The sequence below is a fragment of the Lipotes vexillifer genome, unplaced genomic scaffold (assembly GCF_000442215.2).
Source record: "Lipotes vexillifer unplaced genomic scaffold, Lipotes_vexillifer_v1.1 scaffold641, whole genome shotgun sequence".
Classification (NCBI taxonomy): Eukaryota; Metazoa; Chordata; class Mammalia; order Artiodactyla; family Lipotidae; genus Lipotes; species Lipotes vexillifer.
Window position 1 is genome coordinate 14,077 of NW_006780658.1, and position 16,138 is coordinate 30,214.

Below are 16,138 nucleotides of genomic sequence, written 5' to 3' on the forward strand. Positions count from 1 at the left end.
GCCGCCCCGCGGCACGTGGGATCTTCCCAGACCGGGGCACGAACTCGCGTCTCCTGCATCGGCAGGCGGGCTCTCCAACCACTGCGCCACCAGGGAAGCCCGGAAGACCATGACTATTAATACCATAGTCAAGCTGATGAAAACTAAAGATAAAGCGAAATCTTGAAAGTATTCAGAGAAAAAATGGACACATTACATACAAAAGAACAATGACGTGAATTACTGCTGGCTTCTCATAAGAAACAATGACGATCAGAAGACAGTGGAACAAAATTCTTAACATGGTGAAAGAAAAAAAAAATCAACCCAGAATGTTATACCCAGCAAAAATAAGTGTTCTACTTACTTCTGTTCTCTTGAGGGATATTTTTGCTGGGCATAAAATTCTGGGTTGATTTTTTTTTTCTTTCACCATGTTAAGAATTTTGTTCCACTGTCTTCTGATCGTCATTGTTTCTTATGAGAAGCCAGCAGTAATTCACGTCATTGTTCTTTTGTATGTAATGTGTCCATTTTTTCTCTGAATACTTTCAAGATTTCGCTTTATCTTTAGTTTTCATCAGCTTGACTATGGTATTAATAGTCATGGTCTTCCGGGCTTCCCTGGTGGCGCAGTGGTTGGAGAGCCCGCCTGCCGATGCAGGAGACGCGAGTTCGTGCCCCGGTCTGGGAAGATCCCACGTGCCGCGGGGCGGCGAACAAAAAATGTACAGATTCTATAACTTTAGTTAACTCCAAAATAAATATGAAGACCATGATTAGTAAATCCATAGTCAAGCTGATGAAAACTAAAGATAAAGCGAAATCTTGAAAGTATTCAGAGAAAAAATGGACACATTACATACAAAAGAACAATGACGTGAATTACTGCTGGCTTCTCATAAGAAACAATGACGATCAGAAGACAGTGGAACAAAATTCTTAACATGGTGAAAGAAAAAAAAAATCAACCCAGAATGTTATACCCAGCAAAAATAAGTGTTCTACTTACTTCTGTTCTCTTGAGGGATATTTTTGCTGGGCATAAAATTCTGGGTTGATTTTTTTTTTCTTTCACCATGTTAAGAATTTTGTTCCACTGTCTTCTGATCGTCATTGTTTCTTATGAGAAGCCAGCAGTAATTCACGTCATTGTTCTTTTGTATGTAATGTGTCCATTTTTTCTCTGAATACTTTCAAGATTTCGCTTTATCTTTAGTTTTCATCAGCTTGACTATGGATTTACTAATCATGGTCTTCATATTTATTTTGGAGTTAACTAAAGTTATAGAATCTGTACATTTTTTGTTCACTAAATTTGGGGAAATTTTGACCACCACTTAAAAAGAAATTGATTTGTATCTCATTATTTTCTCTAATTATGAGTTTAAATAAACATGTTAGACACTTGAATGTTGTCACACAGATCTTATAGGATCTGTTTTTCTTTTCCTTTAACAATCTTTTTTTTCCTCTTAGTTCTTCAGGTGGGAAAAGTTTGATTTATCTGTTTTCAAGTACACAGATTTTTTTCCCCTCTGTTGCTACCAATCTGCTTCAGATCCCTTTTAGCATAATGGTAATTTCAGATATTGTATTTTTCAATTACAGAATTTTTTTTTTTACTTCTAGTTTGTCTTCTAAAATTTCTTAACATTATATTCATTACAAGCATAGTTATACTTACTACTTTAAAATCCTTGCCTGCTAACTCCAACATCTGGCTCATCTCAGGGTTGTTCAGTATAGACTATATTTTCTCACATTTTTCATGTTTCATTGTATACCTAGTAATTTTGTATTTTATCATGGACATGGTGAATGTCATATTTTGAGTACTCTGGATTGTGTTATATTCCTCTGAAGAATATTGATTTTTTGGTTTACTTTTTTTTTAAAGCAGGAATTAACTTAGTTGAATTAAAATTACAACAATTCAGTCTCTTTTGGGCAGTTGAAATTTTAGTTCAGTTCTTTCGTCCTTAGCTATTTGGAGTTTGCCCTTCACATGCATGATGTAGGGTTCAGCTAGAGATTTGAATAGAGTTTACATCTACAATTTTTGGCTCCTTAAACTGACTGTTTTCCAGGATTCCCCTTTCATTTTCATTTTGTGATGGTTGCATTGAGTCTTTGTTCTGGATTTTCAGGCCTTAAATTTGAAAGTTTTCTGTTAGAGTTTTAGCTGTCCTGCATGGCACAGACTTAGGCTTGTCCTCAGAAAAGCAACTGATAAAATGGGAAACTTCCTTACTGCTGTTTCTTTTTTCCAAGTGTAGGCATTGCTCATCATTTTTGGTTCATAATCTAGTTGCTTGAAATTACATTAAATAAATCAACAGCATATTTATATAGTAAGTTTTTGTTCCTTTTTAAGGTCAGTGCCTTCTTTTTGGTCACTATTCAGTGACTTCAGTTAGTTGTTTTTTTATAGTTTCTATAGGATCATCAATCTGGTAGAGGCTTTCTTGTCAATACTGTAAGTCAGGATCTAAAAATCTTTTTTTTTTTTTTGCGGTACGTGGGCCTCTCACCGTTGTGGCCTCTCCTGCTGCAGAGCACAAGCTCCGGACGCGCAGGCTCAGCGGCCATGGCTCATGGGACTGACCGCTCTGCGGCATGTGGGATCCTCCCAGACCAGGGCACGAACCCGTGTCCTGCATCGGCAGGCAGACTCACAACCACCGCGCCACCAGGGAAGCCCCTAAAAATCTTTACTTTGTAAAAGCACATAATATATCCTAATACTGTCCTTCATTTTATGCAAAGAATAGCTGGATTATAGTAGAGTAGAGGAATAGTTTTATTCTAACAGTTAGAAATAGGAAATTAGGTAGAATCAATATAGAAAGTAGAGATTGTAGGGATAGGGAAGACCCTAATCCTTGCAGATTAGAATATACATTTAGATTTGTTATATTATCTTGAAGAGATTTGAGTAATGAAGATTTGATTTGAACTTTAAGACTTTTTTGATTAAACAAACACTAAACCTTATATTCCTGTAAAGTTGACACATATGTTTCCCTCATGTTCTTTAACAGAGTACTTATTCATAATCATCTTTAGATGCTTGCTTCAAACAGTTATTTAACTGAGTCCTTAACTAAAACTAAATCCTTTTCTTTCAGACAATTTTTAAGGATATTTTTATTTCATAATACAAAATATACACTAAATGTATATAATGAAATCTACTTACTGTAGGTCCCGATCAAGACCACGTCCACGTTCCCATAGTCGAAGCAGTGAAAGGTCCAGTCACAGAAGAACACGTAGTCGGTCTCGGGATAGAGAACGACGTAAAGGCAGAGATAAGGAGAAAAGAGAAAAGGAAAAGGATAAAGGCAAGGACAAGGAATTACACAGCATCAAACGTGGGTAAGTTGAAGCAGATCTAAAGCAGTGATGACTCCGTGATTCCATAGCAATATTCAAACTAAATTTTCATCTTCTGAGGTTTTTCTAAGATGGAAAAAAGAGGAGAATATAGTATAGAATAAAGAAAGGATAAATCAGAATAGTTACCTCAGATTTTTACTGTGCTTCCTTTCTATTCCTGTTTTCATTTAATATTTACAAAACAAATCTTGAAACAAATAGCACTGTCAATACTTAGTATGTTAGTAAAGGAAAATTTACATAATTTGTTAGGAAAGCTCCATTTTCTTTATCATGAATACAATATTTAAAATTTGAAGACTACTTACAATTAAAGATGTCTGTTAGCTTATTGTAAAACTGTTAGGGGAAAAGGATAAAGATGGAACGAAGGGAGGGAACCACGTGATTTACTGTTGGCTAGACCTCTTTCAATGTAGAATGAGGACTTGGTCAATATTAAGGTATATGTACGTGTTAGATGAGTGTATGTGCATATGGGACCCAGAATTTATTTTTTCTGGAATTGATATCATTGAAACAGTTATTCTAGTTTTGTCTGTTTGGAGGTTGAAGTCCATTTAAAACAGTTTATTTAATTAGAAGATGTTAAAGTGAAATAAAATCTTGTTTAGTAACTTAAATCTGTGGTCCCCAACCTTTTTGTCACCAGGGACCAGTTTTGTTGAAGACAATTTTTCCATGGACGGGTGTGTGGTGGTGAGGCTGGGAGGATGGTTCAGGTGGTAATGCGAGCCATGGGGAGTGGAGAGTGGCAGCTGAAGCTTCGCTACCTTGCCCACCACTCACCTCCTGCTGTGCAACCTGGTTCCTAACAGGCCGCAGACCGGTATCAGTGGTTGGGGACCCCTGGCTTAAATTACAGCTTCTTGTTTGTTTTATTCCAAACCAACACTGGGATCTTTTATTCTATGAAGTGTTTAGAACATCTTAGAATTTATCCTCTTTTGTTAGTCTTTCAACACCCTATATATGTTTACTCTAATACTTCAATACAGAAGTGTTTATCTTTAGTGTGTCACTTTTCAGTGTTAAATTGAAGAGCTTACCAAGATTTTGGATATGGTTCCTTGAGATCTTGATTCTATGAAGAATTAAGTTTATTAAAGGTTATGGGGCTCTTCTCATCCCTCTCTGTTTCACAGGTGGCTGTGTGTTTATTTTTTAATCCAGATTTACAGTGATATTATATAAAACTGCCTGGATTGTTGGCTTTTATGTATTCTTTGAAATGATAAATTTGTGGTGGATTTTGGGAGAGTGTAACGTTATTGTGTGACTTTCTTTCCCTCAATGCCATTAATGTACATTGAGCAGTTGTGTTCCTGAAAAATTCTGAGTTCTGTCTTTTTCTAGTTTTAAGGACTGTTGAATATTATAGGAGAGGAGATAGAGTTGGATATCTGGCTTTAAATTTAGGGAACCTGACTTACCCAGAGTTGGTAGAATGGAGTGAGGATCAGAGAGGATATGGGGGAAATCTGTTGATAAAGGGAGAAAGTCAGGAGGATGATAGTTGAAGAGAAGATGTAGAGTAGGTTTCTAAGACTGGAAAACATGGACTAAGAGGATGAATAAATTACATCAGTCAAGGAAATGCTGTGCTCCTTGTTCTTTTTTTCCTCCTCCTTTTGGTTTACACTTTAGATATTACACAACTATGTGAAATGACTATGATTTTTACTGGTCATTAAATCTTTGCTTTCTACTTCACCAAGTTTTACTTTTTTTTTTTTTTTAAATACACAATGTATTTATTTATTTATTTATTTATGGCTGTGTTGGGTCTTCATTTCTGTGCATGGGCTTTCTCTAGTTGTGGCAAGTGGGGGTCACTCTTCATCGCGGTGCGCAGGCCTCTCACTATCGCGGCCTCTGTTCTTGCGGAGCACAGGCTCCAGACGCGCAGGCTCAGTAATTGTGGCTCACGGGCCCAGTCGCTCCATGGCATGTGGGATCTTCCCAGACCAGGGCTCGAACCTGTGTCGTCTGCATTGGCAGGCAGGTTCTCAACCACTGCGTCACTAGGGAAGCCCCAAGTTTTACTTTTTAGAATAATATTTACACAGTTGTGTGAAGTTGATATTACATAAAGCATTATTTGGGGTATTTTAAAGGTAAGAAAAATGAGAGCATGAATCAAAAGGGAGGTCGGGTGGCTTCAGGAAAGGGTTCCATATGGTGACATTAATTTTGAAGGTTGGCAACAGCTTTACAGGTTAGATTCTGCCATCACTCAGAGCTGATTTTGTTCTAGGGACTGATTCCTAGATGACAGGTTCACAAGATAATAATGTTGTATTTGTCATTATTTCTTAAATCTCAACAAAGGCAATGAACAAGGTCAAAACAAGAGGTGTCAGTTGAAGGGCCATGAGTACTGATGCCAAAAAGCTGTGAGTAGCCTGATTTAGTCATCTTCATGGTTTTAGTGGACCATAGTACAGGGTGGTGTTATGTCAATGTGCCCTCCCTTCTGATTAGTGCTAAGGCCACATGAATTCATACCATTTAGTACGATCTGAAATCAGGATTGGGGGGGGTTGATGTATACATTTAATATGGTAGTATTTATATATGACAGATACACCCCATTTTGCTCCAGAAATAACATATATATTTTTTACAGCTTACATGTTTATTTCCTAAACCTGATCTTTAAGCCATTCAGGGCAGAGCATGGGTCTTATACTCTTTTGTATTACTCAGCGTACCTAATGTACATGGTAGTTTTTCATAAATATTTATTGGGTATTGATCACATATGCTCATTCATTCATTTGTTCACTTGTTCAGTCAACAATACTTGAATGCCTTCTATTTGTCAAGTATATGTTAGGTAATGGGGACATAATGGCAGGCTAGTCTTACTTGGAGATTTCATGCAGGTGGCAAAATAAGCATATATAGAAGGGAAGATATATAAGTAATTACAGTAAAATCAGATGAATGTTTCTGTAGGAAACTAACTGTTACGTGTTAGGGTACTTTTGGGTATAAGTAACAAAACCTAACTAAACTAGCTTAAACCAAGAGCAGCAAACTTTTTGTGAAGAGCTAGGTAGTAAATAAATTAGGCTTTCTTGGCCATATGTCTCTGTTGCCAACTACTGAACTCTGCCCTTTTAGCATGAAAGCAGCCATAGATAATACTAAATGAGTGGCATGGCTGTATTCCAGTAAAGTTTTATACTTTATTTACAAAAATGGGCAGATGGCTATATTTGCCCATGGGTTGTAGTTTGTCAACATATGGCTTAAACAATTAAGTACATTTATTGCTAATATAAGAAAAAGTTCGGAGGTAAGCAGACCTGTGCCCTTTTTATTGTTCCAGCAGGCCAGTCTCAGCACATTGGGTTTCATCCTCAGTCTTGACACATTTTGGTTGCAAGATATTTTCATGAACTTTAAGCTGGTTGAGCTAGATTAGTCAGCATGTTAGGGACGGGCTCTCAGAAGAAGCGGTGTTTATACACTGAAGGAAGGAAGAGATGGGAAAGAAGGGTGCATGCAAAATGAACTCCATGTGGAAATACTTGGAGGAAAGCAAGGTGGGTATGTCGTATTTGAGAAACTGAAGTCTCATGGGGATTAGTTTAGAGAAGAAGAGGAATAATGATGAGAGGTGATTATTGGAGTATATGTTATGCTAAGGAGAGAGTTAATTCTAAAGGTAGTGAGAAGCCAGTGAAATCTCAAGTAGAGTAATTTTTATGATAAGGTCTACATAAGGTATGAACAAAATGCTTTACTTACAGTGGACATAATAATAAGCATCTAACATTTAAATTTATTTTCTAGGTATCAGAAATTTTGCTAAGCATTATGTATTATCTTATTTAATTTTCATAATAACCTAGTGAAACAGGTGCTTTTATTTTCCCATTTATACAAATGAACACTTGTGATCATAGGGCTTGTAAATAAATGGCAGAGTTAGTTTTCTAAATCAGGTTCACTGACAACCGTATCTTGACTCTTAATAGTACACTATATTTATTTCTGTAGTAATCCATGATTATTGATGATGATATATAGTGTTTGAGATCAAGTGATATGCTATTGCTTAAACTTTCCTAGAAAATAGCTAAGGAAAACAGAAAGAATTTTCTGTGCCTTGTTTTCTCTGATCGGGTCAGAAATCTGTCATTAGTAAAAGACTGATTCGTTTTTTTCTTCCTTTCTCTTCCTTACTTTCCCACGTCAGCATTTAATCTGTTTATTTAGAATTACTTTTAATTATATTTAATAAAATGACAAAAAATTTCTAGACCTTAATTAAATGTATTTCTGTGATGGTTTTATTGGCTCTTTTGAAATTTTTATTATTTTTTTTAAGAACATGTGTAGGTGGAGAGAAAGGAAAAAAGATTCACAAATGATTGAATTTGGACTTAGACGTATTAGTTCATTGTGATTGTGTGACTCAATGACAAATATTTTAGCTTGTGCTAAATAACCTAGATGTTTCCTCACATAAGAGAAAATAAAAACTCATGTGATTCTGTTTCTTTATATATAACAATCTTTGTTTTTATCAAACCAGTTTGAAAATATCAATATTTATAAATATTGATAGAACATAAAGCATACATTTATGAAATATAAAGCAAGGAGAGTAAGTACAATAATGGTAAGGGAATATTTTATAAATTGGGAAAAATAAAAGCAGGAAAGGAAGAAATGCTCAAGCAGGAATTTATGAGCCTAATAATGTGGAAGAGCTTTTTTTATTAGCCTTTTGAGAAAAAAAATATAAAATTAGGCAATTCTGAAAAACCTTTTTAAAGTAGCATCTAATTAAGTACAAGTTCTGGAAATTTCTGGAACATTTGAATGATTATAATTAGGATTTGTCTATAATGTCATAAGTTGATCTATTTATTTTATAATTTTGCTGAATAAGGGAGGCCTAATATAAACTAGAAGGATATCAGGAGTTTGTAGGGATTAAAAGGTGCCTTTCCTTACAACACTGAGTGAAAGATTAATATAAGAAAGACACCGACCAAACCTTGTCTTAGATTTTATCAAAAAGGTTTAATGACTTTAATTTTTAATGTTTTACATTTATAAAATTTGGTTTCTAAGAATATTTAATTTTTAAAATACTGATACAGATTTTCTTTGTTTTTATTAGTTTCCCCCCCAAATTTTTAGAACAAATATTCAGCGTATCATTAGATAATTGTATTTCTTTTCTGAGGACATGTCTTTGCAATATGAAAACAAATTTTATTAATACTAGAGTTATTAAATTGAAGCTGGACATTAACAACATCATTTTAAGCAAGCTTTTATTGAGAGTCAAAAATCAGAAATATGAAACTTGCCATGGCATCTCATAATTACAACTTGGTTTGATGATTGTGAACATTGTACACCCCATTTGAGTCTTCTGTGGATTAGTATCTTACTGAGCCTTCTTTAGAAGCATTTTAATCAAATTCCAAAAAGTATAGTCATCCACTATAAAACATTTTATGGACTTCCTTGAAAAATTAGTTGTGAGTAAATGTCAGTGCCACCAGTGACATTCTACTATTGATTTTAAATCATAGTGCCATCCTTAAGGGTAGAATTTGGATGGATTTGATTTAACTTAATTATTATTTTTAAAATATTTATGTATTTATTTTTATTTATTTTATTTTTGGCTGCTTCGGGTCTTCACCGTGGCATGCGGGTTGTGGCGTGTGGGATCTTTTTGTTATGGCACACAGGCTCTTCCTTGCGGCACATGGGCTTCTCTCTAGTTGTGGCGTGCAGGCTTCTCTCTAGTTGTGGCGTGCGGGTTTTCTCTCTCTAGTTGTGGCACACAGGCTCCAGAGTGCATGGGCTCTGTAGGTTGTGGCACGTGGACTCTCTAGTTGAGGCACGCGGGCTCAGTAGTTGTGACGTGCGGGCTTAGTTGCCCCGCGGCATGTGGGATCTTAGTTCCCTGACCAGGGATTGAACCTGCATCCCCTGCATTGGAAGGTGGATTCTTTACCACTGGACCACCAGGGAAGTCCCTGATTTAACTTTATTTTCAATCATGATTTAAACCACCAGCCAGGAAAGTTTGGATTAAAGCAGTTATTGCATAGTAAAATGCTTTCTTAATTTGAGTAACTTTAGGATTCATCAGGAACCTAATTTAGTATTCCGTAGCCTATTCTCCCCTATGATGTGCTACTGTGAAAGGTTTTCACTTTTATTATATACTTATTAGCTTTTCAGTAGGTGGATGTTGTACTCAGAAATGTGCCCATCAAGACTTCTGGAATATTTTGCCCAAACACTTGTGTCGTTTATACTTATCTTCCTCATTTCCTTTATATAACTTTCTGAAGCTTTGTACTTTTAGAGAGAGGTTAAGAATTTCCCTCTGGATACAAATTTTGACAACTGAAGCAGTGCTTTTTGGTAGGTAATTGGAGTGGAATGCATTTAAACAGAATTAAAAAATTTTTCTGGCCACATCACATGGCATGTGGAATTTCCCCAACCAGGGATTGAACCCATGCCCCCTGCATTGGAAGTGTGGAGTCTTAACCACTGGACCGCCAGGGAAGTCTTAAATAGAATTTCTTAAATGTGACTCTCACTAAATCATTTGTCTTAAGACTTTTTGAAAATATGTATAGAAGCCACTGGGATAGCAGTGAACTTGGGCTTCAGTTATAGCCCATGCTAATATGGGCTATAGTTATAGCCCATTTTTCCTACCTAGTGCTTGGCAGAAGGTGTTGGAAGTGGTTTGGGAATGCTGGACTCTTGAGTTTGACAGCAGTTCCATACTCTTAGATGCTGTCATATTTTTCTTTACCTCTTATTTCTTTATGCAGCAGGAAATCATTTATGCTAATTTACCCCTATTTGCATATAGGTTATAGAGTTCTGTGGTGCAGAGTGTGCTTAGAACTCCTTTTAAGTGTCTGTTTCGATCAAAGCAGGGCTGTGTGATAGCTGTTGTCTGACACCAAGCTGTGTGGTGTTGTTTTTTCATTAAACATTTATTATACTTCGAATGTGACAGCAGGCAACTTTGTGCCAGGATAACATGTTTTCATGCAAAATTTATTGAAAAAGACGAGACTCTGTAAAGAGATCTTGTTGCCTTTCACCAGTGGCGAAGGGTAAATGTTTGGTTCGAAGGAAATATACCTTTAACACATGGCATTGTAACATGTGAAAGAAGCTTCGTACTGTCAATTTTGTTAAGCAGGTAAACAAAACCATCTTTAAAGTGTGTGCACTGGATTTCTTTTTCCTTTTTAAATTAAAGGTTTTACAATTTCCTTGTGAATTGAATGAATACCATAACAGTGGCTTATTATGTTGTTGGGTATTTTATATTACAGTGAAATTTACCACCCAGTTTCCATTATATAGGTTTGGGTATTTGTCACTAGCTATTAGTTTTGTTTAACAGAAACAATCTGTTATTTTTCAAAAAGGTGAGGTCAGGGCTTCCCTGGTGGTGCAGTGGTTGGGAGTCCGCCTGCCGATGCAGGGGACGCGGGTTCGTGCCCCAGTCCGGGAGGATCCTGCATGCCGCGGAGCGGCTGGGCCCGTGGGCCGTGGCCGCTGGGCCTGCGCGTCTGGAGCCTGTGCTCCGCAACGGGAGGGGCCGTGACGGTGAGAGGCCCTCGTACCGCAAAAAAAAAAAAAAAAAAAAAAAAGGGGGGGTCAAGAAAGGGAATCCATCATAACAAAAAGAATAATCAACAAAAGCAGGAGACAAGGGTTTCATAAGTTCTCCCCCAGGTCACCACCTTTCTCTTATTCATTATATTAGTACTTTTAATTATCCCAGACTTTGCCCAATGGAATTTGACTTGAATTATGCCTGATAGAATATTAAATGGCATGAATTGTAGGTTCATTCTTTTTTGTGGTTGCCTGACTGTAAAAAAGACTTGGAATGAGAGAAGGTACTTTTATTTTCCTTTTTCATTCCACAAGAAGCTGATGAATTATGGTTGTATGAAGAATTAGTAAGAGTGAAAGTAGCCACAAGCTGGACTTTTTAGTAAGTTTTATCACATGGACTATCAAAAATTTGGTGAGACCCCTTACAAGATGTATTACAAAAATTATGTTGGCATTACCATTCAAGATTAAAAGGAGAGAGGTAGTGAGTTGTATGGGATGGAAGGAACTTTGTCTTTGGAACCATGCAGAATCCACACAAACCTTCAAATTCTGACTTATTTTGCTTTGGAGATATTAAAGGATAATGTTTTAAAAAGGTAAAATCATGACTCATAAACATGTACATAAACCCATGCCAAAGCTGTTAGCTCATTAATTAATGAGGGAACCCAGTAAGATGTTACATGGAGCTCAAGGAGAATCCAAAGAACAGACACATACATAGGCCACCAGGAATACTGGACACAAACTTGCTTAATTGATTCAAAATTGCCTCCTTCCACGTGGGGAGGGAAATCAGTTATAACTCCACTGGAATAATTCTTTTTCATATCTATGGAAAATAAACTTTTGCATTGCTATCAATTATTGATAATTTGTGGAATTTAAAAATATGTCAGATGAGGAAAAGCAGAAAAGTGGAGATAACTTGGAAATGCACCCTAGACAAAACATCCAATCATCTTATTTGGTCATCTCATCTCATTTAAAATTTTTTCCTGACAAGGGCAAGTTATTCTTGTTAAGCCTTAAATTTCTTCTGTAAAATTAGGATAATGATAGTTGAAAAGCTGTAAAGATTAGAAGCAGTGTGTGTAAGAGGCTAGTACTATGTAGTAGGATTTCAATAAATGGTAGTTATTTTATTTTTTTTGAATAACACAAATTTAATTATTGATTCCCGTGATTACCAGTTTCCCAGTTGTCATTCTTTTTTCTTACTTTTGTGTCTTTTTAAAGAAATATTCCCTCAGCCTTAAAAACTCTTTCTTCCCTACCTCTCCTGACAGTTCTGTTGATGTTTTGGGCTCATTTTAGAGATCACATCCTTTATGAAGTATTTCCTGCCCCTCATGAGTGTGCTAAATAGCTCTGCAGTTAGCACTCATAGTATCTACACCTAATCTGAACAGAGAGCTTTGTAATAAAAGAGAGCTTTGTATAAAATTTCATAATTGCCAGATTATACATATTCAATACCTTGTCTGTTGTATTCAACATTGCATGTATATTTTCTTGGATCATAACAAGTACTGAAATATTTGTAGAATGTATGAATAAGTAATGGTTTTAGAAGTTGTTTCTAGTAACAAAATGTAGCTGTTAAGCATTTAAAAATGGTAAAATTGAATTTTGGGTATTAGGAAAATAACCACCTTTTTTCCTACTACTCCATGCCTGGTATAACTGTGCATGTGCACACACATAAACACATCACTTCTATCAAAGTCCCTAGACTACAGTTTATTTTTTTTAACATCTTATTACAGTATAATTGCTTTACAATGGTGTGTTAGTTTCTGCTTTATAAAAAAGTGAATCAGTTATACATATACATATATCCCCATACCTCTTCCCTCTTGTGTCTCCCTCCCTCCACCCTCCCTATCCCACCCCTCTAGGTGGTCACAAAGCACCGAGTTGATCTCCCTGTGCTATGTGGCTGCTTCCGACTAGCTATCTGTTTTACATTTGGTAGTGTATATATGTCCATGCCACTCTCTCACTTTGTGCCAGCTTACCCTTCTCCCTCCCCGTATCCTCAGTTCCATTCTCTAGTAGGTCTGCGTCTTTATTGCTGTCTTGCCCCTAAGTTCTTCATTGCCATTTTTTTTTTTGTTTTTTAGATTCCATATATATGTGTTAACATACAGTATTTGTTTTTCTCTTTCTGACTAACTTCACTCTGTATGACAGACTCTAGGTCCATCCACCTCACTACAGATAGCTCAATTTCGTCTCTTTTTATGGCTGAGTAATATTCCATTGTATAATGTGCCACATCTTCTTTATCCATTCATAGGTTGATGGACACTTAGCTTGCTTCCATGTCCTGGCTATTGTAAATAGAGCTGCAATGAACATTGTGGTACATGACTCTTTTTTTTTGCGGTACGTGGGCCTCTCACTGTTGTGGCCTCTCCCGTTGCGGAGCACAGGCTCCGGACATGCAGGCTCAGCAGCCATGGCTCACAGGCCTAGATATATGTACCACATCTTCTTTATCCATTCCTCTGTTGATGGACATTTAGGTTGCTTCCATGTCCTGCCTATTGTAAATAGTGCTGCAATGAACACTGGGGTGCATGTATCTTTTGGAATTATGTTTTCTCTGGGTATATGCCCAGGAGTGGAATTGCTGGGTCATATGGTAGTTTTATTTTTAGTTTTTTAAGGAACCTCCATACTGTTCTCGATAGTGGCTGTATCAATTTACATTCCCACCAACAGTGCAAGAGGGTTCCCTTTGCTCCACACCCTCTCCAGCATTTATTGTTTTTAGATTTTTTGATGATGGCCATTCTGACTGGTGTGAAGTTATACCTCATTGTAGTTTTGATTTGCATTTCTCTAATGATTAATGATGTTGAGCATTCATTCATGTTTGTTGGCAATCTGTATATCTTCTTGGGAGAAATGTGTGTTTAGGTCTTCTGCCCATTTTTGGATTGGGTTATTTATTTATTTATTTTTTGATATTTAGCTGCATGAGCTGCTTGTAAATTTTGGAGATTAATCCTTTGTCAGTTGCTTCATTTGCAAATATTTTCTCGCATTCGGAGGGTTGTCTTTTCGTCTTGTTTATGGTTTCTTTTGTTGTGCAAAAGCTTTTAAGTTTCATTAGGTCCCATTTGTTTATTTTTGTTTTTATTTCCCTTTCTCTTGGAGGTGGGTGAAAAAGGATCTTGTGGTGATTTATGTCATAGAGTGTTCTGCCTGTGTTTTCCTCTAAGAGTTTTATAGTGTCTAGCCTTACATTTAGGTCTTTAATCCATTTTGAGCTTATTTTTGTGTATGGTGTTAGGGAGTGTTCTAATTTCATTCCTTTACATGTACCTGTTCAGTTTCCCCAGCTCCACTTACTGAAGAGGCTGTCTTTTCTACACTGTATATTCTTGCCTCCTTTATCAAAGATAAGGTGACCATATGTGCGTGGGTTTATCTCTGGGCTTTCTATCCTGTTCCATTGATCTATCTTTCTGTTTTTGTGCCAGTACCATACTGTCTTGATTACTATAGCTTTGTAGTATAGTCTGAAGTCCTGAAGCCTGATTCCTCCAGCTCTGTTTTTCTTCCTCAAGATTGCGTTGGCTATTCAGGGTCTTTTGTGTTTCCATACAGATTGTGAAATTTTTTGTTTTAGTTCTGTGAAAAATGCCAGTGGTAGTTTGATAGGGATTGCATTGTATCTGTAGATTGCTTTGGGTAGGATAGTCATTTTCAGAATGTTGATTCTTCCATCCAAGAACATGGTATATCTCTTCATCTGTTTGTATCATCTTTAATTTCTTTCATCAGTGTCTTATAATTTTCTGCATACATGTCTTTTGTCTCCTTAGGTAGGTTTATTCCTAGATATTTTATTCTTTTTGTTGCAGTGGTAAATGGGAGTGTTTTTTTAATTTCACTTTCAGATTTTTCATCATTAGTGTGTAGGAATGCAAGAGATTTCTGTGCTTTAATTTTGTATACTGCTACTTTACCAAATTCTTTGATTAGTGCTAGTAGTGTTCTGGTAGCATCTTTAGGATATTCTATATATAGCATCATGTCATCTGAAAACAGTGACAGTTTTACTTTTCCTTTTCTGATTTGGATTCCTTTTATTTTATTTTTTCTTCTTTGATTTCTGTGGCTAAAACTTCCAAAACTATGTTGAATAATCGTGGTGAGAGTCGGCAACCTGTCTTGTTCCTTATCTTAGTGGAAATGGTTTCAGTTTTTCACCATTGAGGATGATGTTAGCTGTGTGTTTGTCATATATGGCCTTTATTATGTTGAGGTAAGTTCCCTCTATGCCTACTTTTTGGAGGGTTTTTATCATAAATGGATGTTGAATTTTGTCAGAAGCTTTTTCTGCATCTATTGAGATGATCCTATGGTTTTTCTCCTTCAGTTGGTTAACATGGTGTATCACATTGATTGATTTGCGTATGTTGAAGAGTTCTTGCATTCCTGGGATAAACCCCACTTGATCAGTCTCTCTTAATGTGCTGTTGGATTCTGTTTGATAGTATTTTGTTGAGGATTTTTGCATCTATGTTCATCAGTGATACTGGCCTGTAGTTTTCTTTGTTTGTGACATCTTTGTCTGGTTTTGGTATCAGGGTGATGGTGGCCTCATAGAATGAGTTTGGAAGTTTTCCTTCCTCTGTAATTTTTGGAAGAGTTTGAGGAGGATAGGTGTTAGCTCTTCTCTAAATGTTTGATAGAATTCATCTGTGAAGCTATTTGGGCCTCGACTTTTGTTTGTTGGACTTTTGTTTGTTGTCCATTTTATTGGCATAGCGTTGCTTGTAGTGGTCTCTTAGGATGCTTTGTATTTCTGCAGTGTCTTTTGTAACTTCTCCTTTTTCATTTCTAATTTTATTGATTTTAGTCCTCTCCCTCTTTTTCTTGATGAGTCTGGCTAATGGTTTATCAATTTTGTTTATCTTCTCAAAGAACCAGGTTTTAGTTTTTTTTTTTTGTGGTACACGGGCCTCTCACTGTTGTGGCCTCTCCCGTTGTGGAGCACAGGATCCGGACCTGCAGGCTCAGCGGCCATGGCTCACGGGCCCAGCCGCTCTGCGGCATGTGGGATCTTCCCGGACCGGGGCATGAACCCACGTCC

General features: G+C 36.6%; 1 protein-coding gene across 1 annotated transcript in view; it reads left to right on the forward strand.

The window, feature by feature from the left end:
* Nucleotides 1–3,186: 3,186 nt before the first annotated feature.
* Nucleotides 3,187–16,138, forward strand: part of RSRC1 (arginine and serine rich coiled-coil 1) — a gene marked incomplete at its 5' end in the record, with an annotated part of 333,988 nt that continues 321,036 nt past the window's right edge. Inside the window, one exon of the mRNA XM_007454142.1 lies at nt 3,187–3,360. Coding sequence (XP_007454204.1) covers nt 3,187–3,360 — 174 coding nt within the window. The remainder of the gene's footprint in view (nt 3,361–16,138) is intronic.